Here is a 25,177-nt window from a genome sequence, read left to right as displayed (position 1 = left end):
ATGTTGCCCTTTCTGTATCTCAGCATTGCAGTGATTGAAATAGTTTCTGACAGCTTCGTTGCTTTGTATTATTTATAAATGTCTGGTTAAGGGTACAGAATAATACAGCTCAGGCTCAGGGCTGCTTTCTGACCCTCTTCTTTCCAAACGGGGGAAAGTGTTTTGCTTCAAAATCCTTAATTAGACATTTACTACAACCCTGAGATCAAATAAACGTTTTGATGGATTTAGTGGAAACATTTTCAAATGACCTAATACTTATATAAAAAAATATATAAAAAAATCATAAAAAATCTTATTTCATAATGACATTTTAAATCAATTCAATGCTTATAAAAGGAGTGAATTATGAATGAATCACACATAATTGTCTGTGTTTCATGAATAAGACCAATTCTGTTCAATTTGCCGAAATATAATCAACATGAAAAGTATTCACAGTTCTTAATGAAACAGGGTCAATCAATCAACCAATTAAAAACTATTATCTTGATTTAGCTAGTTATGTGGTGGAAAGAAACGCCATAAATCACACATTGTAAAGCATGGTCTATGCAACGTCAAGGTCATGGGTTTGATTCTCAGGGAATGCATGAACCGAAAGTGTTCATACTGTTAAATGCAATGGATAAAAGCATCTTCAGATGCATACCTGTAAATGTCAATGATTAAAGGCATGACATTTCGCACATGACATCAGAGTTGATATCAATAGATATGCAAGACAGAAATCTGTGGCTTGTGTGCACAAGAGACATGCTGTCATTTCCACAGACGTTTTTTCAAATAATTTTAGATAAATATAAGAACTTAAATGTGTGAAAGTGCAAGTTAAACCATTTGCTATCATGTTAAATTGCTGGGTTGAAGAACGGCAACTTCCTGTTAGCACCAAGCGTGCCGCACAAGCCCTGAAAAGTGAAGCCAAAACGTCTCGATCGCCCCCCGGTGACTGGTCCTAGTATAGGTCATAAGCCCCGCCTCCCCGTGTTATTCAACGGGACGTGAGACCAACTAAACAATTAAATTACACTTCAAATATCTTTTTTCCAAAGGTGGTTTCTTTCATTTGCTGTCGTTTTTATCACGCTGATGTAAGTTCAAGTGTCTGTTTCAAAAATAAGTTGGTTTTTAGTTAGTTGCGTGATGCGGTGGTGTAACGTCATGATTGACAGCTGTGATTGACAGGTTCTCTGAGCGAAGTAGTCACTGAAGCACCAACGGACATTTTTTCGGGATCTTCGGAGGACTGAGGAGATTGTGTTTACTTTATTTTAACAAGCCTCTTGTCGTACTGCAATCAATTTTTAAAAAAGTGTGCAGAATGCTCTCACCCTGAGTGCATTCTGCGAGAGTGAGGGCGGAGCATTGATTTCGCGGCTTTACTTCCTGCCACTACTGCGCAGGTCTGGTCCCGAGATCGCTACTGCGCAGACTCAAGTTCCAATATGTCAGCGCCATATCGGGACACTGGCGGCTTCAGTTCTCATCAATGGAAGAGAGCGAAGGGGCGTCGTCCATCTTTTTTTACAGTCTATGGTTAGCACACACTCGTTTACAATTTAGAAGAATCAATCCTCCCTAAATAACTAAGTAAAGTAAGGCTGCACAATACTGTATATCCAAATAGATGCAATATGGCTTTATGCGATTTTCACATCACGAAGGCTGTGATTTAATTACAGCGCGGATATACAGTATGCGCTGCAGGGTTTCAGAGTGAAGCAAAACACTGTGTTCATTTACACGCGTGCAGCAATTCAATCTGAAACCTGCAACACATATTTATTTACCAGCAAACCGCCAAAATAAAAGCTCTAAGCAAGGTCATTATAGTTAACTAAAACTAAAGCAATAAAAAATAAAAATAATTGTTGCAAAGCTTTTATTTCAGCCACTTGCCAAGGCAACATTTCTCATTTTATTATATTTTAACTTTAACTTTAAAATTAAAACTATAATAATAAAATTAATAAAAACTACCTAGACATATATATATATATAAATACTATAAATGACAAAAACACACAACAAACTTCTTTAATTAAAAATACAAAATGACTAACATGAAAATGCAAAATATGGAAATCATAACTGAAATTTGAAATTTTAATAAAAATGATATAGTATCTCAGTGATACTAAAATATCACTGGCTCGGTGGTTTAATGTTTAGAAAAAATTACAGAAATTAAGACATAAATATTAGTAATTATAATTTTCAGCAGTATTATAAAAGATAATGATGTTTATATAGTATTATTACAATATATTTATTTTGATTATTTGTTAATAACAATAAACAACTGTTAATTATTTTATAGCCATATTGAATTTGTCAAAAAACGAATTAACAAAAAAAACTAATTAACAAAATTAACAAACAAAAATTAACGAATTATTAACCAAAAAAAAGAAAAGAAATTAAAATTAGTTGAAGGCTGAAAAATTACTTTTTACTCTGAAGACTTTTATTTGAGTATGAACCGTCCTTTTAGGGCTGAACAATGTGGGAAAAACTTGAAAAATGTGTATTATATATATATATATATATTACTCTGTTCACTTTATGGCGTGTGAACATCCAAATTTTGGGAATCATACAATTTTTTCAAGTTTTTCCCACATTGTTCAGCCCTAAAAGGACGGTTCATACTCAAATAAAAGTCTTCAGAGTAAAAAGTCATTTTTCAACCTTCAACTAATTTTAATTTCAATGCAGATGCAATCCCCAACAAAATCATTCCAGAATTCAATTCAATACACTGCATATTGTAGAAAAACAAAATATCACAATGTCAGGTTTTTTCCAATATTGTGCAGCCAAAGGTCAAACTCATCACATTACCCATCGCCAGCTGTAATCTCGGGGCGAATTTCATCTGAATTTGACACTTTATGACGCTCACAAAGAAATACATCACACACTCATGTTGGGCCTTTCAAGGACACGAAAATGCCATTGGAAATAATCGCCCTCGGAATTAAGATCAAACGGACATGTAGTAAATTTGGCTGTCAGATCTTGGCAGCATGTCACGATGGGCCACTTGAGCGCTTGCTATTAGGCCTTTATGTGGCCTTTACTCCCTCAATTAGCCTCAAATGAAACGTTAGCGTAGTGTTAGATGAGGATTTTGATGTCTTGCATGGAATATGATATGCAGTTTATCCAGAGAGCCACTAATCTGCTCCACTAAGCCAAAGTTTGAGCGAATCAGCGCTGATTAAACACTGCAGAGAAACCAACACGCCGCTGGCAGAGACATAAACCAGCATAATGCTCATGAGCCATAAATAAACACTCGTAGTAATTCACACTTGCGTGCTCGAGCTTCGTTCGAGGGTCGTTCGGATAGCGCACAAACTCAGTCGCTTTCAGAGCCGAAAAGTGACGCTCTGAGTTTGACCTCGGGTGGTATTTAAAATGACTTAAGTTTGAGTACGGCAAGTCTCCGGAGCTGCTGAGTCTTAAATCCCCTTCATCCCATGAACTTATGTTAGCATATACTTCATAATAGCTGCCCTGCAGGAGTTCATGGCGACACCAGAGATGCGCTAGGCTTATGTATAGTGAAGGTAATTTAACGGCTCAATGAGGAGAGGTCTCACAGAAAAGAGTCTTCAGAGGAATTTAATTAAAGCAGTAATAACATTTGAAACGCACAAATCACACACACACACACACACACACACACACACACACACACACACACACACACACACACACACACACACACACACACACACACGTGCTCCTGATCTCGCATGCATTGCTGACAGATGCAGAAATCAATGCTTCACTTGTCATATACAGCTTTCTTTGTGTTTAATCTCTTGAAGAGGCATTTTAATGCCATAACACTGATTGACAGGATATGTATATTTTAAAAATAAAAGATGCATTCATGTTACCGTAAAGCAAAAAAAGTTTACTGCATTGCTTTGTTCGTATTACTGTAATGCATTGATGAAAATCATCCTATTGAGATAATAATTCTTTAAAATTCAGTACTACAAATACTGTTGTTTGATACTGTGCCTGAACAGGATGATTTTAATTACTGTATTACAATAATAAGAATAAAGCAACTAAACACTTTAAATTGGCATTTTATGAATTTCTTGCACAAAACAAAACTTTGAACGGCAGTGTGTTTTTGACAGTAAAAAATGTGTTTTGGCAACTACAAATCTGAAATCCTTATTGTTGAGCTGAGAACAACTATCTTAAGCTACACATACACACACACACGTGTGTGTGTGTGTGTGTGTGTGTGTGTGTGCGCATTTCCCCACATTTTGACTTTATTACTGACAAATGCCTAATAAATAAATAGACGTAAATTACAATGTGCAGTTTTATTTTAAGCCTCCAGATTAACATTTTGAGGGCAGCATTTTTATTCATAATGTCGAAATAATAATTTAAAAGCAAAACGATTAAAAATATATATTTTTGGGAGTGGGAATGGAAATGGCAGCCACTTAATGGTTTAAGTCAAGTCAAGTCAAGTGTATTTGTATAGCGCTTTTCACAATACAGATTGTATCAAAGCAGCTTCACAGTATTAAATTAAAATAATACAACAAAGTTTATTTCAAGAGGAATTTATTGATTGATAAAATTAAATTAAATATCCCCAAAATATCCCCAACTGAGCAAGCCAAAGGCAACAGTGGCAAGGAACCGAAAAACTTCATCAAGTGACCTAATGGTGTCCTAAAACTCCATCAGGTGACCTAATGGAGAAAAAAAACCTTGGGAGAACCCAGGCTCAGTCGGGGGCCAGTTCTCCTTCTGGCATTTATGAGCTAGAGGCCGGATTGTAGTTTGAACTGTAGGATTATATGAATGCCTGGCTGAAGAGATGCGACTTTAATCTAGTTTTAAACTGGGAGAGCGAGTCTGAGCAACGAACAGTATCAGGAAGACTATTCCAGAGTTTTGGAGCCAAATGTGAAAATGCTCTCCCTCCTTTGGTGGTTCTGAATATCCTAGGTATGACCAAAAGCCTTGAATTTAGTTTACATTGGTTTACATTTATTCATTTAGCAGACGCTTTTATCCAAAGCGACTTACAAATGAGAACAATAGAAGCAGTTAAACTAACAGTAGGACAACAATATGTGACCATGGATCACAAAACCAGTCACATGGGTCAATTTTCTGAAATTGAGATTTATACATCATCTGAGAGTTGAATAAATAAGCTTTCCACTTTATTCAACTCTTCATTTTCTTCTGTGTGGGTCTGAGTGAGTTCAGGTAGTGTAACAGTGCAGCGCTTCTGTAGTCACTTGGACTATTTTAACGATGTCTTTACTAACTTTCTGGGCTGGCAAGTTTCAATAACATTATGAGAGACAGCTCTCAGATTTAATAAAAAATATCTTAATTTGTGTTCTGAAGATGAACGAAAGTCTGACGGGGTTGGAACAACATGAGGGCGAGTGATTACTGACAGAATTTTTCCTTTTTGGGTGAACTAACCCTTTAAAACCGTGTGGGTTTTGGTAAAGTAGTGTCCGGACTCACCCGTACTCTCTGCACCTCCATGAACACGGCTCTCTGAAAGGCTTTCTCCCACAGCACCAGGTCTGAGCCCAGCTCAACGCTGTAGCAGAAGCTCTGGCCGTGTCCCACGAGCACACTGAAGCAGAAGGGTTCACTGTCCCGCAGATCCCCGTCCTGCTGGAGACCCATATAAAACTTGGTCTGGATCCAGCAGTCTTCGGCTATCCATAGCTATAAAAAAACACAGATCTGAAGTAAAGTCGAATGTGAAGAAGATCAATCTTTTTTTTTTTTTGCACACTGTGATGGATTTTTTTAATGAATAAAATAGTAAACTGTATATCAAACTAATCATAACTCTAACATATAACCTTACTTTCTCTTTCTAGGCCTAACACTTTGAAACACAATGCACTAAAACGTTCTGTTCTTTGTTTTTGAATGTTGTTTGGTTGTGTGTGTGTGTGTGTGTGTGTGTGTGTGTGTGTGTGTGTGTGTGTGTGTGTGTGTGTGTGTGTGTGTGTGTGTGTGTGTAAAAATAACAAATATGGGAAATGAAACTAGACAGATGTCTAAACTTGAAACGTAACAAGAGGGCTTGTCTATGAAGAACTAATCAAATTGTGTGGAAATTAAGTAATGTTTCATGTCATTTTGCCATACCCCTTATTCTGTAAAAACTGTTGTATTCGTGTTCGCTGGTGGGATTCTCTAGCCTGGAAATCCAGACCCAAATCTGAAAGATTAATGGTCTGGCATTGACTAATGAAACTCGGCCAGCTCGAGGGGCGGCACCAAGCATGCATTTGAAAATCTCACTGCACACAATTGGATAACACTACGACCAATCACAACATGTTATCGCTTAGCTACCAGCAGAGCTAACTGGTAGATTAGACTCTTGCCGTATCCGGTCAGCAAAACAGCAAAATTGCCCTTCTTGCAAAGGAACGATTCGAGTGGTGTCTTCTGTTCCTCTCTTAGGTAAAAAGCAAAGTCTAACTCGTTCATTGTAGCGGCCAAAGCCGTTTCAAACAACTGGTGTTCATCCATAGCCATCTTGCAATGTTTACTAATGACTTGGACGTCACAGCGCTGTCGTCATCTTTAGCTCCGCCTCTGGCCCGCCTATATCAGATAACCCGATGTGATTGGTGCAGCTCGGATACAAGGGCATATTTAATGAGCATCATTACTCAACGCCAGAGTAACTCGCTGAGCAAATTCAACTTGTGCTCTCGCGAGAACTCTGGATTTCCAGGGTAGGGATTAGATCCTCCTTGTTTCTTCTTGGGAGATTCTCTGGAGAACTGCTCTGAGATCCCCCGGCTGTGATTAAAGCATTTAAAGGACATTTGCTGGAGTCTGTCTGTCATTAATGCTGAGCAGCAAGTTAGTTAGTTAGGGGAACAAGTAAGGAACTCGAGGCCAGTTGTCGACTGTAGACACAAGAGCTAGAGTATAAAGATTATTGGGTGTCGATTGATGCGCCAGATTAAGTGTCGATTGGATCCGCTTGGGAGTCGACTGGAGACACTCCAGGTAAATGTATTTATTAAGTGTCGACTGTAAACGCAGGTGATTAGGATCCAGGTACGTAGTTAGGTTTAGGGGAAAATATACCACAACACACACAAAAAATCGTGGTTAAATGAAAAATATAAACATATCCACTTCTATTCAAAGTTTTGAATTGGTATGAAGACTCTTAAGCTCACAAAGGCTGAATTTATTTGATCAAAAATACAGTAAAAACAGTGAAATATTATTACAATTTAAAGCAGCTGTTCTCTATGTGAATATACAGTAAAGTGTAATTTATTCAGCATCATTACTCCAGTCTTCAGTGTCACATGATCCTTCAGAAATGATTCTAATATGATGATTTGATGCTCAAGAAACATTTCTGATTATTATCAATGTTGAAAACAGTCGTGCTGCTTCAGATTCATCAGCAAATGTGATGCATTTTATTTTCGATGAATAGAAAGTTCAAAAGAACAGCATTTATTTGAAATAGAATCTTTTGTTACATTTTAAATGTCTTTAGTCACTTTTGATCAATTGAATGCATCTTTGCTAAACATAAGTGTGTGTTTCTTTGTTTCGTGTCTACGGTTAGACAGGAATATGATTTAACATGAATGTTAACATGATGAAAATACATCCATGTTCACTTTAACTGACAAACAAAAGACATTCAGAGCAACTGGCATCTGTTGATAAAGCCATGCATGAGTGTTCGTACCTTATGGACCTTAAAGAGAACCTCACAGAGGTGAAAACTAGCCTCTGCTTGAGCCCAGTCCGACACCAGGACCTGATAGAGACACACAGAAACACATTTACACAACAACACATCCACAGTTAGCAGGCGATTAGTCCTTTCCTTCAGTAACCTGGGGTTAAAGCACAATTTTATTTTGGGGGATTTTTACTTTACTTGAGTATAATTAAAAATCAATACTTTTACTTTTACTTAATTACATTTTTTAAGAAAAAAAAAAAAGGAACCCTAAGTCAAAAAGTACTTCTTTTTTGGAGATCATTTCATTCTATTTTCCCTTGCCATTACCAAACCAACTGAACTGCGCTGATGCCCAGTTTAATTTAAATGTTGTTTATTCTGCCAATGAGATTCGTTTTCACATTGCATGAAATTGGTCATACATGTTCATTGGTCCTTTGGAAGTGACGTCATGTCGCATCTATTACCACAATGCACAGCACTTTGACCTGGAAATTAGAGAAATTATAACAGTCAATCAGTGGAAGAAAATGGAGGAAGAACGTGATTCAGCTGCGAACACAGGATCAAGAGCACCCGTGGCCGTACCTTAGCGAATTCTTTTCTTTTAGTGGTAAAAGCATGTTTAGTGGAGCATGTTGCATACTGGCATTAGATAGTAGTCTTATAGTCTGATAATTAAATACAATTAAATACAAACAGTTCTAAAGCAGGATAAAACCTTGTGTGTGGTTCATTCACTTCATGTTTTTTAGAGATTAAAAGCTTAAACAAGAATCTCTAGTTTTCATTCTTGCTGTTACTTTTTACTTCTTTAACACTCAAGTACAATTTTAATGTGGTACTTTTTTACTTTTACTCAAGAACGATTCTGGTCAGATACTTTTACTTTTAATTGAGTAATTTTCCCTCAGTACTTGTACATTCACTTGAGTAACATTATTGAGTACTTTTTACACCTCTGAAGACTGTTAACCAACAGCTAACACAAGCCACAGTCCCACACTCGACGACTCATAGATGCGGCTGGTGTCGCTCATATGCACACGAGATACTGATTCACCAATTCGCTAGGTTCACTGGTCACCTTAGCAGTTACTTGTCTTGTTTTTCGCCGTCAGAATTAATTTCAACGCTGGCATTTCCATTCAAATCCATGTGCATTAAAAAGTTTGAAGTAATTACCTCTTCATGACCTAGAGAGACATAACGCTTATGTAACAGTCTGTTCTCTCTGCGCGCCACACACACACACGTAAATCTGAAACATAATGAGATGCTAATGAATTTTCTGAACGTCTCTCTTGGCTTTAAGGCATGTTAAATGCTATGTTTCCTTGCTATCCTCCCTTTATTAAACTCAGTAATGCACATTTAATGAAATAGCAAAGAAATATCAGCACTGTTATTTTGGTCACAAAATGTATCCAAACCACTTACAATAACGTTAATGCACCAATCGCGGAGTCACGTAGAGGATGCTGAAGCTAAATATCTCATTGCATTAGGAAGTGCAGACAGTAAAATAGCACACAAAACACTGCCAACACAAAGTACAGGGTTGTATTTCATAACTGATGAAACCTGTGTCTTCAGGCTTAATGGCAAAGATGAAACATTTGTCACAAATAACGTATGTGTGCGAGGCCACCGCGGTAATGGCTTTTCCTCGCCACAGTCCATTAGAAAGTAATAGATTGATTATATATAATTAGAATGGATGTCCCGAGTCTGAGACCACCAAAGGACAGGTAATGTTGTCATATTTTGGACGATGAGACACTGGGTATGTTCAGAATATGATTCTGCCGTTCTACATGGACTGTTTTTGCAGTGTGTAGCTTCCAGCCTGATCAAGTTCACTAGTGTTTCACATGTTATGGATCATGTAAGATGATTTTCAATGACTTTTCCAGAAGGATAAAATAAAATAAAAATACATTTATAGAGTTTGGCCAGTGAGTTCATATTTCAGGTAACTATGATATTATATTAATCTTTGTAATTTTATATAAATATATATTTATATTATATATCAATTCATATTTCAGCTACCTATGATATTATATTAATCTTTGTAATTTTATATATATATATATATATATATATATATATATATAACTGAATAACTGAATTTCATTTATTATCTAGGTATAATAATAATAATATTAATAAAAAATGTAGGAACCATGAAACAGCAATATTACTGAATATATATATATATATATATATATATATATATATGATTATAACACACAAATACATGCATATTAGTATGGATATACAATAAATATTTAATTTATTATTATTTTACTTATTATTAAGCTGAGATATTACATTATATTATAAATATTATATTATATTATATTATATTATTGTTATATGTATGTATGTATTTGTTTGTTATAATAATATATTATTAGTTTGATATATATGATAACACACAAATAAATGCATACTAGTATGGATATACAATACATATTTCATTTATAATTATTTTACTTATTATTAAACTGAGATATTATATTATATTATTATTATATGTATATGTATGTATTTGTGTGTTATAATACTATATTATTAGTTTAATAATAGCCTGACACAGCAACCTTACAGTATAGCTTCACTAATGGCTTGGTTTTGTGGCTGAACTGTTTGTCCAAACAATGGTGTGAGTGTCCAGAAAGCCCTGACTGTCTCACGTCCACGAGTGAAGACCCCGAGCGTCTCTGCGGGACTGAATACTGGCAGTGTTTGACACTTACAGGAGGACTCCTGAAGATGAGAAGAGAAGATCCTCTCAGCGCCAGAAACCTGCAGCTGTGTGTGGACTCGGACTCGCTGGCCTGGACCTGCTCACACACCCAACCCATGTGGACAATCTGCAGGAGAAAACCAATCCCACTCAACACACGGATCCCAGCGTCTGTGTGTGTGTGTGTGTGTGTGTGTGTGTGTGTTCAGCACACATCGGCAGGGGTTCCTCTGCCAGTATTGGATTTCTCCTGAGTAAATATGACTGAATTACTCTCTGCTGCTTATGAATTACTAATCAAAATGCAACAAAGAGCCAGAGGTCGTTACACGATCGCAGTGAGATGTGTTATTGTCGTGAATATGACATATTCTGAGGCTGTAAAAGAACTGGTACAATAAGGATAATTACTTTCTATCCTAGGATTTAGAGGAATATGTCATTGTACAAATGACCTACCTGATCATCAGGAGAACCGTATTTATTGGCCGTCTTCATCTGAAACAAATGAAAACATTACAAAATCAATGATCGTATTTTTCCACTCTGTATGTTTATTATTATTTAATATGCATACAACTATGATGAAATTACCAGCTTTTTATTCTTTAGTGAATTACTGTAAAATAAAATAAAAATATACATAAATACTACTAATATTATTATTCTATGTTTAAATATCATATGTGAATAGCCTGACACAGCAATATTACTCAGTAATATTACTTAGCTCAACTATAATATAATATAATATAATATAATATAATATAATATAATATAATATAATATAATATAATATAATATAATATAATATAATATAATAGTAGGTGAGCTGTAGTGGTTCCTAAGTTTTTTAATATTATTTTTAATATTATTTTTTAACTGATATAATATGATATTCAGTTCTATATTATCATGGATTATATTTTTAATTATTTAATATTTATTACTAAATTACAACAAGTATAATGAAATTACTAGCTATTGATCATTTAATAATTAACTTAAAAAATAAAAATAATAATTATATATATATATATATATATATATATATATATATATATATATATATATATATATATATATATATATACACACAATTTAAATGATATATATTTGTATTATACATAATTTATATATACCGACTGATATAACCTTGTGGTAACACATATATTCAGTACAAAAGTATATATAATGCAGTAAAAAACATTCATAAATCATTTTAATGCATGTTCTTATGACTAAATGACTTCTTATGAACATGCATTACACTTGTTAAAGGTAAACCATGAATAGGCAAGTATTCGTATTAATCGACATTCTTAAAGCAAGCACGGGCCTATAATGCATTAAAACATATATTCTGCATATATAACACCTACATAATAAGAACGTATTGTAAGATCAAACATGAAGTGCACAGACAGCGCTCAGCTCTGGACGCTGCTATCTCTCTAAATAAGTCAGCTGTGATTGACGGTCTATTGGCTAGCCGTGAATCTGCCAAAGTCGACTTATCAGCCAATAATCCGCTCGCGGGTCAGAATGTGTCAAACAACTCTCATCTCCCATCATCCTCGCTGCTCAAGCATGTGTCACTCGCTCTATTTATAGGTTATAGGTCACCACAATAACAGTTCCGCTTCCCTCTCACACACACAATCAGCTGTTAATTGAACGTTTAGCAATCAGTCTCTGTCTCCATCATTAGGTGACGTAAAACAGGCAGCTGTGTGACAGAAGCCCACTGGATCATCAGCGCACTAATTAACACGACGCACAGGAAATGAGATCGTTAGGCAAGAGGGTGGTTCTGGGAGCAGCATTATGACTTATGAATTATGACTTATGAATTTCGTCCAAGAAAGCATGAATCTGGAGAAACTCAATAGACCTTTATTGGAGTCATTATTAGTAAAAGTTTCTGGAGTGTCGTGAAATCTCACAAAAAAATATCTAAAAATATCCGGCTAAATAACTAACTAAATATTTATATTAGTATAATATAATATAATATAATATAATAGAATAGAATAGAATAGAATATAATATAATATAATATAATATAATATAATAGAATAGAATAGAATATAGAATATCATATATTATATCAGTTTAATACTACTACTACAACATTTATTATTTTATCAGTTCATATTTAATTAAATGTAATTAACAGCTCAAAAACTAATCTATTCTATTAGATTATGTTACATTATATTATAAACCATGGGTATATATTTATATATATTTTTTAATATGAATTAAATATAAATAATATATAAATGATTTATTTTATATAAATAATAAAAAATAATATTTAAAGTTATATAATGTATTATTTGCATAATGACATTAGCTTAAATAATGGCTTTATTGTCCAAACAATAACAAAATGAAAGTAAATAAATCATTAAATAAATGAATAGTATGCATTAAGAAAATTATGCCTTTAAAAAAAAAACATGAAATACTTTCTGTATTGTTTTATTATTTTGAAGGCAATGAAGCAAATGTAATCCTTTCCTAATTAATAATACTGTAATGCTAAATAAATGAATAAATAAAATCATGTTAATAATAAACAAACTACTACTAATAATAATTGTGTTTTTTTTTACTGTAAAGTGCATCTGTGAAGTGTATAATTTTAAGCATACATTGATATTTACTAATAACAAAATAATTGCTTCAAGACAGGATTGTTTTCACTCAGTTTGACTTGAGATGACTCAAAAACAAGGCAAAAAACAGAGAGAAATAAATAATAAATAGAAACAAAAAAAAAGTTTGCTCTTTGATAAGGTTCATAAAGCTAAACTGTAGTGTACAGAAAACTTTCACCAAAACAGGCTTGACTACATCAGATGCTTATTTCAAAATATCATTTCTAAATGTTCTCTTTTGATCTTGAGGTGAAACACAACCCAGGCATGATTTTGTCAAATTCACCAATAAAGAGTAATATATGTATAGATATGGTGGACTGTATATCATCTTAAGACAAGAAGAAAAAATATCTCTCAATGCTTATGCATTCTCTTGCAAATGTTTTGCATAAGATGCAGAAAGTCTGAACACAGCAAAGTTCCAGTTACATATTCATATTTCAACCCGAGAGCTGTCATGACGGTCTTCTGCTTCACTTTTCTGGCATAAAGTCCAGTGCATGTGCAGCAGAATCTCAGTCAGTGCATGAAGAATGAGCATTAGGCTTGATAGACTTCTCATCAGTGCACATCTCTGTTGTCCAGGTGTATCCAGCTCTCACACACCTGATGTCTCTCATCAGTGCACATGTTGTCCTCTACAGTCGAGGTGTATCCAGCTCTCACACACCTGACGTCTCATAGTTTCACTAACACATGTTACTTACGCTCTCCTGCGTCAGATCGTTGATGTTGGTTGATATTGCTTGAAGCCAGTCTGTGCTTTCTCCCGCCGTGCAAAATTGAAGAACGTGCGTGCAAACTCCATCTAAGGCAATGACTTCAAAACTGTTCGATCTGGAAGAAAAGGAGGAGGATAAAAAAGAATATGATATATTCAATTTGCTGAAAAAAGTACAACTCTGGCATACCGTACTAGGACTGAAATCAAACCATTTTTTTTTTACAGAATTTTACAACATTATTATTAGTGTATTTAGTTTTGTAAATTATTAATAATAATAATAATAATAATAATAATACATTATTATTAAATTAATTAATATAATGAATATATAAAATAATAAAACTATAAAAAATAAATAAATAGTGTTGCTACTACAACTACTAAAAATAATAATATAACAATGATAATACATTAAAATAAATGAATAAAAAAATAAGTACTATAACTACTAATAATAAATATTACTAAATTAATAACATAATTAACATAACGAATATATATAATACAACTAATAAAAGAAATAATAAATATATAATGTATAATAAATTAAATAAAAAATAAAAGTAATAAACATTTACTAATAATAACAACAACAACAATACTAATAAATTATTATTAAATTGTTATATATAATAAATATAAAATATATAAAATAATTAAGTACATAATAAATAAATACATTAAATACAAATAATAAATTAATAAAAAAATAATTATTACTACAAATAATAATAATATTAATAATAATATAATAATAATAATAATGCATTAAAAAATAATACATAAAAAATAGAAGTAGTACTACTACTACTACTACTACTACTAATAATAATAATAATAGTTAATCATCGATTCTGCCACAGGTAGGTTACGTGACAAGCATACTTCTGGTTGAACAATTTATTATATATCATTTCACAAGCTTTCACAAACTAGAGTACATATAATCAGTCCTCGAGGACATATTCTGAACAGAGCCATTGTTACTGTAAAATAAACTCTGTAGTTCATGATGCAAGAACGAAACATTTCCCGATCAAATCTTCAAGGCTACAGAGGTTTATTATAATATTTATGAAGAAATGAATAAGACATCAGAGATATACTGCACACTGCAAGTACAGACACTAAATCGACAAGTATTATCAGAATTTGTAGAGGATTGAATCATGCATTTCAGTCACAGATGATTTACAATTCCATATGTGAGCTCCAATAAGTAAAAAATAATAACTAAATAAACTAAATATTCATGCCATGAGACCAGACTGTCTACAAATCCCACAGCAATATCAATAGATTATAAATAAAACTTTATTTGCTGCAGTGATGCAATGACTTTACCAATCAGTGATTGGCTCTTTTATTTAGAAGGCGGGGCTTATTCTGCATATTGCACATTTCTAACATTCATAGTAATGCAAATGCACAGTCTTTGTATATCTAACGTCTCGGCTCAAACACAGCCGTCAGTTCAGATTATGTGATCTGGTTATTTCCGTTTGTTTTAAATGTCAAAAGCTATCAATACAAATTCCGAGGAATGAAATGCATTTGTTGAAAGACGTTTGTCACGCTCACTCCACCATCAATTGTATATAATGGGACGGCTTTGACATTTAATATCAGGAGTGTGTTCGGAGATGAATTACACTTTGACTTTTTAATGATATCTGTCAGTTGAGTTCAACAGAGAGTGACTGTCGGATCAAAACATATTTCTGAGCAATCATTTCCAATGTGGCCTTTAGCATGTAGATTTAATGCATTGCTTATGAAGGACACAAATCCTGAAGATAAACATTTATAATGCATTAAATCATGATGTCAAGTGAGAGCAAGACTGAAGCTCTATTACTAAACAGAAGCATTGCTCTTAAAAGACTGAACGCATCTTTAGCAGCTTCGAACTTTTTCCAATAAAGCAATTCAATAAATGGTGTGATTTCAATTAATGCCAACCATGTGTGAGATCATTCATCGCTTGGCCTTTTTCAGACAGAAATTGCCTGGAGAATGTGATGTTCTGCTTGAACTACCAGCAGACTGTAGCCGAGTGCTTTGAAACAGAGAAGCCGCCCGTGTGAGTGACAGAACACAATAAAAAATCTATTAGTCTGCGGAGCGGCATCGGCATACGAGGAGAGACGGTTATAACGAAGACGAGAAGAATAGCGTAAGGAAAGGGACGAGATGTTGCACAGACGCTTCGGGCCTTCATCGTCTCACAGGAGACTGTCGCAAAAACAGTGTTGTGAAATCTGAAAGCATCTTTCTTACATTCAGAAAGAAGGATGCTCTGTGGGAATTGTACTGGGATGTGAAATCCCAGGTGAAACTTAGGTAACGCTTTATTTTGATGCTCCACTTTAGACATTCTACTATCTGTGCAACTCAACTAGCATTCATTAGAGTATTAGTATACAGTCTGCATACAGATTCAAACTAATGAGCAAGCGTTTGAGAAACTGGACATCTTGTTGGTTTTATACAAATTACTTAAACAGAGAATATTTGTTTTCGTTTTAAATCCGATCATTTAAAAGTACACACTTAAATGTTTATAAAGATATATTGCTTATAAATGTGTGACAAGTATTCGCTGAGTTTTGTTTCAGTTTATAGACGTGCTCAAGAAAAACAAAAGCTCACCGCGACGGAGAGGCAGAACGCACACCCTGTTTATTTTCTTTATTTTACAAAAGCACAATGTTTTGTTTTGATTGTAAGTGGACACATACAAAGTAGACATCTCACAGATTCTTTTTTCATATTTCTTTTTTCTGTATGACCATAAATGACGGAGTAATTTAAGTCTATTGTGCTACTATGAGAAGAAAATCCAGCAAAACGCAGTAGCACCTCACTGCAGTACACGAGATCCAGGGGGCGGAGTTGGATCCAGATCTAAGGGGTGGAGATTGGTAGGTTTAGGGGTGGGTTTAGGGATCAGGGGGTGGAGATGGGTAGGTTTAGGTATATGTAAGGTGGGAGGAGTTGGATCTGGATCCAACTCCTCCCCCTGGATTTCATGTTCTGCGGTGAGGACCATCTCGCAAAACGCGCCGGCGCGTTTGCCGACCCCAGAGGGTTGAAGGATTAGTTCACTTCAGAATTAAAATGTCCTGACTATTTACTCACCCCAACGTCATTCAAGATGTTCATGTCTTTCTTACTTCAGTCGAAAAGAAATTTAGTTTTTTGAGGAAAATAATCTCCATATAGTGACTTCAATGGGATCCAACGGTTTGAAGGTCCAAATGTGAGTTTCAGTGCAGCTTCAAAGTCTGGACACAATCCCAGCCGGGGAATAAGAGTCTTATCTAGACAAACCATCAGTCATTTTATAAATAAAAATAAACATTTATATACTTTTTAACCACAAATGCTCGTCTTGCACGTCCACTTCTTCATGCATTACGTAATCACGTTGAAAGGTCACGTGTGTTCAGGTTAAAAAATGTAGGGTAAGGCGAAAAACCTTTCTCCTCCAACTTCAAAATCGTTCAACATCGTTATTCCTTTTTTTTTTTTTTTTTTTTTTTTTTAAATGGCGTTTGACTTAGTCTTTGCACGTTGGCTTTGTAAACACTGGGTTGGTTCTTCCCCCTACATCACGCTTGACCTTTCAACATGATTACATAATGAGTGGCGCATCACAGCTAGTGCAAGACGAGCATTTGTGGTTAAAAAGTATATAAATGTTTCTTTTGTTATAAAATGACTGATGGTTTGTCTAGATAAGACTCTTATTCCTCGGCTGGATCCATTATATGGAGAAAAATCCTGGAATGTTTTCCTCAAACACCTTTATTTCATGTCCACTGAAGAAAGAAAGACATGAATATCTTGGATGGCGTGGGGGAGAGTAAATTATCAGGAAATTTTAATTCTGAAGTGAACTAATCCTTTAATATCTAACACTTTATTTTGATGCTCCTCAATAGACATTATACTGACTATAAGTAACTACATGTCAACTTATTCTACTAGCCCGAACCTAACAGTCTACTAATACTCTAATGGGAGTAAGTTGATGCATAGTTGAAGTCAAAACTGTCAAAACGTACAGTGTTCAAATAATAAAACTGGATAAAAATATGAACCATCATAATGCACCTTTAGATGCTGCAAATGTTTAAAAATGCATGCACTCGCTCAAAAATCCTTTAAATCAATCGAGGAGTCATTCTCTGTGAAAAGTTCTACTTCATAGTAAAGTTGACGTACAGAAAAACAAATCAATAAAGGCAAAACATATTTAACCCTGGAAAGCCTGAAATGAGAGTCAGAAAAATCTATTTAAAAAAAAAATTTGAACAGTTTATTGAAACTTTAAATAGAATTAAAATAAATTGCATGTGTTTTTTGTTGAGCATCATATTTGATACATCAGGCTTTTATGGCTCTTTTAGTATGATATAGTAAGAATATGAAGGGAGACTCAAACTGAGCAAAAATATGTATTTTGGTGCTGATGCTGATATTTATATGACGAAAAAGAAAGATGAAATTCTGATGCTTGTAATGTAAATCAATGAGATCTTGATAACGGTATAACAGACCAGTGACATAAAATGCATTTAAATATCAGTCATCACTCTTTATCTGCTATAGGGCTGCACAATATTGAAGAAAAATGCGATATGCGATAACCCATTAAAAAATGCGATATTCGATATGCGATACGATAATGCTTAAAGTGTGTAAAATAAACTTAAATTATCTATAGCCTACATTCGTGTTTCACATTATTTTTGTGACAAGAAAACATCCCTACAGTTTCCGACAGTGAACATCAGTGTTACTGTGGTATAAGAAGTGTTATTTTAACATCAGTGTAAACCTCGGGGTTCAGGGGTTCAGGTTATCCTACATTAGGGTTATTTAACAACAGAAACTGAATAATAATTGTAAAAATAAAACACTGCTTAGTTTTCACTGTATGAATTAAATACTGATTCTTATTAAAGCTACAAAAGTTATTCAGCCGAGAGCAGCGAGTGATTTTCTCTTTGTCTTTTGTTCATGACCCCAGTTATTGCAAGCCGTTGTGATATGCATATCGCGATATATACATTTGCGATATTTAGATAATTTCGATATATTGTGCAGCCCTAATCTGCTAATAATATGTCGACATGAATCAGGCGACTGAATGCATGTGGCAGATTGTGTTCAACAAGTTTTGATCATGTTGATCATTTTCAGGCGTGAGAATTTTGTGCATCAAACATCATACAGCAGGATTTATAGGGTTAAAATCAAAGTTGTCGGAAATAAAACTCCCGAAGCAAATGCACAGATTATGCATTCTGCCTAATTAAAGGATGAGAAACGAATCTCTCTGCTTTCCACCTGCTTGCAATCACAACCTTTGAGAGTTTTAAACTGGTTATTTATAGATGTCTTTTCTCTATGTGATCCGCTATCATTCCGCTTTCAATGGCAGCTGAGCCGAGTAAAGTCAGAGCCACTTCTTCTTCTCTGCGACCTGCGCTCCTCTCGCTGGTCCTGCATCGCTGACCTTTCCAGACACGGCATGCCGCTGCATAGATATTGGATTTAACATCCTCTCACCTAAATGAAAAATGCTTGCAAAACCAACATTGGGAGCGGGCGCGTGTCAAACCCTACAGCTCGTGCGGCGGCGCAGCGGATTACCGTACCTTAATTTATCGGTTCCAGCTTTGCGTCGAGAGATTCGAGCCATGAAGAGAGGGAGGGAGACGGCATCCAGCCAGCGTTTCTCATACTTTGGTTCATTAGCCGAAGGTGAGGAGGGCGACGACGGGGCCTAGATGGAATAAATGAGAGGGAGAGAGTGAGAGGGCAGAGCAGAAACATCTCGTTTTAGTGCCATCATCCGCTGCACTTTGATCACGATGCCAGCGGCCTCATAACAACCAAGAGTCCGACTACACCGATAATAACTCTGGCTCAACGGTATCCTGCAGTATTTTACAAATGAATGAGGATTACAGTCGCCTCGCAGAAATACAGGATATTTTCATTTTCTTACTCAGTATTTTTGTCTTGTTTTCCAGTACAAATATCTAAATGTTCTTAAAGCAAGATATATTTTCTTAAGAATCAAAATGACTTAAAAAAAATGTATCAAATGAAAGTGTTTATGCTTAAAACAAGAAAAAAATCTGCCAATGGGGTATAATAGTAGACTTTTGTTTTGTTTTTTTCGTTTATTTCTCCCATAGGGATTTCAAAAAAAGTCTTTATTAAAGCGTTAGTCATGAACCAAACCAACCAGCTATGAGGAAAATCACAAAATTACAAACTTTGATTTGAGGCAAAAAAAAAAAGTGTTTGAAAATCGGACAAAAATACAAAGATATAAGACTGTGTACCTAATGGTTTTAGTGAGGGAAAGAACTACAATCCCATGATGCATTGCGAACAGCATAATACAATTACAAAATGATGATAAAAAATATAAAACTATTAATTTAATAAAAAGTATCACATTGATCCATGGGAGTGGGCGGAGCTAAAGAAAACTTGTTGCTTGTTTCGACTCTGATTGGTGAATTTTCTGAACAGCATCATGGGAAATGTAGTTTTTCATCACAGTCTGTTGTTAAGCACTATTATTTTAAATCTAAGTTGAAATAATGCAGGCTAACAGAAGCAAGTACCATCGATTAACAACCTCGTAACCCACAGTCTGTCTTTAAAGGTTCATAATTTATCGTTACAAATCTATTTCCCTATGGAGATGACTTCCAGAACCCGACTGTTGTGCTCAATTCAATGGGAAAACAAGTTTATTTTTCTGATTCCACTGGAAGATGTTTGTTTTTGTTTTAAGCATACATTTTTTATAAAACAAGACTTAGAAACTGTCATTTTGCTTGTTAAGTAAATGTATCTTAATTAGGAAAACAAGACAAAACTACTAAGATTTTTTATTTATTTATTTTTGCATTGAAGTTGGCAGAAAGACGATGAAAGTCTAAAGCAGAAGAACGTTTCAGGCACTGTAAACACTAAAGTCAGATTCCTAATGCTGCAAACGGTGCTGGGAACCCATACAGATTAAGCTTGTCAAGTCCACAGTTTATAGTCTTCAAAATGTGCGTCACATTTGTACGTGACTCACTTCAACAGCAAAATCCCATAAGTCATATCGGCATTAACATAATATTATGCATGACATGCGTGAATCTCTCGGATGCAAATAATCGGTGAGGTCGGTAAGCTTATAAATCTCCTAGTATCAAATCAAAATCATAATATTTTTCTGCAAAACATATCAGTACAGGCGCAGTGCGCTTAAGATGAGGATATAGATTTTTTGAGGTGTTCCTGACCTTGCTTCTAGAAGCAACATATTTAAGGTTTATATAAAAACTTGAAGAGGGGAAAATGCAACTTGAAGTGTTTTTAAAACCCTTTCACGTATCCTACAGTAGAAGTTTCTTTTCACTTTAGACAGTTAAAAAAAAAAATAAAAAAAAAAAAACGATCAACCTGCCAGAACAATAAAAATGCATACAATCAATAACATATGCAAACCTTTAAATATTAATAAAAATTACCAAAACACACAATAAAATTACTAAAACTAACTTAAATTTAAATTGCACATGCAAGCACTACTGACATTTTCAGAGTTATTTTTCCTGTACAAGACACTTTTACTGTAAGCATAATTATCTCTGACTGGATTCTTTCACTTGTGGCTGAATTCTCAAGCCATCATCAATTACATGTGAAGCTCTTTCTCCAGTCATACTCTCCACTCTGCTGTTTATTCAGGCCGAGGTTGGGTAATTAAACTTGATTTGACTTTCATGTTGTGCTGCACTAGACGACACTGAATGAAATATTGCAGGCGTGTCAGGATGGATGAGACTGACACGCTGGAGAGCTACACTGTCTCTCACGAGGAGCCAAACACCAGCTCTTCATAAACCTCCAGATACAACAACAGACAAAATACACTATTTCCCAGATAAAAACAGGCCCAAATAGTTCATACATACTATTGTCATATCAGATAGATAGATGGATGGATGGATGGATGGATGGATGGATGGATGGATGGATGGATGGATGGATGGATGGATGGATGGATGGATGGATGGATGGATGGATGGATGGATGGATGGAGACTAGATAGATAGATAGATAGATAGATAGATAGATAGATAGATAGATAGATAGATAGATAGATAGATAGATAGATAAAGAAGTAAACTGAGTACCTGGGTGAAAGGTAAATAGTCTAAGGTCGTTTACTGGTCTTAACTGGTTTCAGCTGGTTTACCTGTATAGACAGACTGAAGTATCCAGCTAACCACTTTTAAGGCTTCTTTAAGCGGTTTTTCTTTTTGTTCTTGTTAATGTTGTTTTAACAATATGAATATAATAACTAGAGACAGGTCTATTAGGCTTAAGCAAGGCTTAAAGCACAGATCCAATATTTGCACACAAATCCACCATTAAAGGGCCCATATTATGGATTTTTGAAAATGACCTTTCATGTAGTGTGTAACACACGTGAATGAAAACATCCTGCAAAGTTTTAAATCTGAAAGTGCACCGTGTATAAAGTTATTGTTTTTCAAAAGTAAGAGTCGACTCTGAGTCAATGAAATTAATTGTATTTCAAACGAGTCATAAGCCGTTTCGTTGTGACGTCAAGACGAAACGTTAGCATATTCCCGCCCACTTATTGCACGCAGACACCAGGGGAAAACTTGAACCTCTGCATATGGTCGAGCATGTGAAGAATGTGAAGAATGTGAAGAATCAGTGGTTAAAATTCATCTTTACCACAATATCACAGCAGTATAATCCTAAACATTTGCTTTGTTCCCTTTATTTTACTGACAGACGACAGCTTCTAAAATCTCAGAGTTCAATGCATGATTCACAAACCGCTTGCTCTTGAAAGATGGTGTTCAAAATACTTAGTTTTGAGTTTCATATTGTGAAGGTCTCCTGCTAACTGGCTAACTCACGTAATTACTGTCTTACTGAAATACTTCTGCTAATCAGTTTGTGGGCCACGATTATCTAAAACTGTCTATTAATGCAGATCGTCTGTCGTTCTCACTACTTTGAGGACAGATTAATCATGGAGCAAGATTTGTTTTATGTTTATGTTACACCAGTCATTCACATCAGTCATTCACGCTAGAGCTCGGCTAATGTATACATTGCATACATGCACTGTTATTGATACAGTTCTCACGTGTTCACCGCAATATATTCGAAAAATACTCTGTAAAATGAGTACAAGTAAAATAATCGGTTTGTTGATGGACATGCACTTGTTAATGCTGATGGTGAGGAATTACAGTTGCAACATCTCATAATGTACCTCAAACTGAGTAGCGTATCACTGAGAAACACTGAGTCCTGCTCGAACCGTCCTTGTGATGGAGGTTCGGTTCAATAACTAGTTCTTCCAGTGTTTCATCATCGGACTCGCGCTCGCATTGATATGGTAAAATCGACGTCATTGTTTGTTACTGTGTTTAGTTTGCGGTGTAGGAAGCCTCAGGACAGTCTGACGTTGTAATGGCAATGGGCATTTTTATTTTCGATGCGCTGTACGCGGTAAACCAATCACAACAGACTGAGCTGTCAGGCCAATCAGAGCAGAGTACCTCGCGGAAAGGCGGGATTTAGAGATATGACGAGTCGTTTGCGAATCATTGAAAATGTGGTGATGTGCAAATGTATATAATGAGGAAATTAAACAGTTTTTTGACCTTTGATGGATGTAAACCTGTTGTAGGAGACACCAAAACAACATTAGGAAACTTTAAAATAGCATAATAGGGGCACTTTAATTACATAAATACCTTATCAAAACAAGTAGTTCGACCGTTTTCGCAGCACAAATATGTGGAGTATGTAAACATTCAAGTAGAGTTGGTAAAACCAAAACTACTAGTATTACATTTTTTTTTTTTTTTTTGCATAAAGTATTATATTTACCTTTAAAAAAAATTTCAGTGGCAAAAATAGCTGCTACACTAATTATTTGCAGGCATGTAAATGAAAAAATGCTAAAGCAGCAGCCCGGTCGGCCGATGAAAGCGAAACACTGTCAATCAGCTCAATGTCACAGCAGCCTGGAGGAGACGACGAGCTCAGAGAATTATAATCACCTGCAGGCAACCAGCTCAACCACTACAAGAGGATTAGAAGAAAAAAACTAATTTGAAGAACACAGGGAAAAAGCACAAATATTGTCGACTCAGCAGTCAGGAGAGCCCTGCGTGTGTTTCTGCACATTTCCATGCCTGGCAAAGACAGAGAGAGAGAGAGAGTCAATGGAAGAAAATAATTCATCTGTTTACGGTAATTGGATACACTGGCTGCCATTCAATGTTTAATAATGAAGTATATTTCCAGGAAAAAAGGCCTCCTGCATTCTTCCCATGTTTTTGTCGGAAGAGGATGCCTCTAGGACAACTTCATTAAAACAAACTCTTCTGCTCCTGGAACGCACTCTCATTTACACAGAACTGATAAATGAGCTGGTCTGAACACACCATGGTGACCGCTGTGTCACATGTTTTATGTTAAAGCAAACATCACCATAACTATTTCTCATGCGTAGCGACAAAGGTTTGTTTAAAATGTGGTAGAAACATCTTCTAATCTTAAACTCAAGGAGGAACAAAAGCCATAAGAATATCAGAGAGTCTTTTCACTTGAGACAGTAAGAAACCACACAGAACACACTAGCAACCCCTTAGAAACATCCTGGCAAACACCAAGAACACACCATAGCAACCCCATAACAACGTGCTAGCAAACACTCAGAACACCCTAGCAACCCCATAACAACACTCTGGAAAACACCCAGAACACCCCATAGCAACGTCCTGGCAAACACACAGAATACCCTAGCAACCCCATAGCAACATCCTGGCACACACCCAGAACACCCAATAGTAACCCCATAGCTATGTCCTGGCAAACCCCCTAGCAACCCCATGACAACACTCTGGAAAACACCCAGAACACCCCATAGCAACGTCCTGGCAAACACCCAGAACACCCAATAGTAACCCCATAGCAATGTCCTAGCAAACACCCTAGCAACCCCATAACAATGCCATGGCAGTCACCCAGAGCACCCTATAGCAACCCCATAGCAATGCCCTGGCAAACACCCAGAATACACTAGCAACCCCATAGCAATGTCCTGGCAAACACCTAGAACACCCCATTTCAACACTTTGGCAAACACCCTCAACACCCTAGAAACCCCAAAGAAA

General features: G+C 35.4%; 1 protein-coding gene across 2 annotated transcripts in view; it reads right to left on the bottom strand.

Moving 5' to 3' along the window:
- Positions 1-25,177, bottom strand: part of sntg2 (syntrophin, gamma 2) — an 83,293-nt gene that overhangs the window by 16,637 nt on the left and 41,479 nt on the right. For both annotated transcript variants that reach the window (XM_082143791.1, XM_082143792.1), the window contains 6 exons: positions 19,586-19,713; positions 13,897-14,026; positions 10,980-11,018; positions 10,531-10,647; positions 7,766-7,837; positions 5,539-5,748 (listed from right to left, as the gene is read on the bottom strand). In XM_082143791.1, the coding sequence (XP_081999917.1) occupies positions 5,539-5,748; positions 7,766-7,837; positions 10,531-10,647; positions 10,980-11,018; positions 13,897-14,026; positions 19,586-19,713 (696 nt within the window). The remainder of the gene's footprint in view (positions 1-5,538; positions 5,749-7,765; positions 7,838-10,530; positions 10,648-10,979; positions 11,019-13,896; positions 14,027-19,585; positions 19,714-25,177) is intronic.

Source organism: Leuciscus leuciscus (genome assembly GCF_965113295.1).
Source record: "Leuciscus leuciscus genome assembly, chromosome: 17".
Taxonomy (NCBI): domain Eukaryota; kingdom Metazoa; phylum Chordata; class Actinopteri; order Cypriniformes; family Leuciscidae; genus Leuciscus; species Leuciscus leuciscus.
The sequence above is the reverse complement of the archived record's forward strand: the minus strand, read 5'-3'. Positions and strand labels throughout refer to the sequence as shown.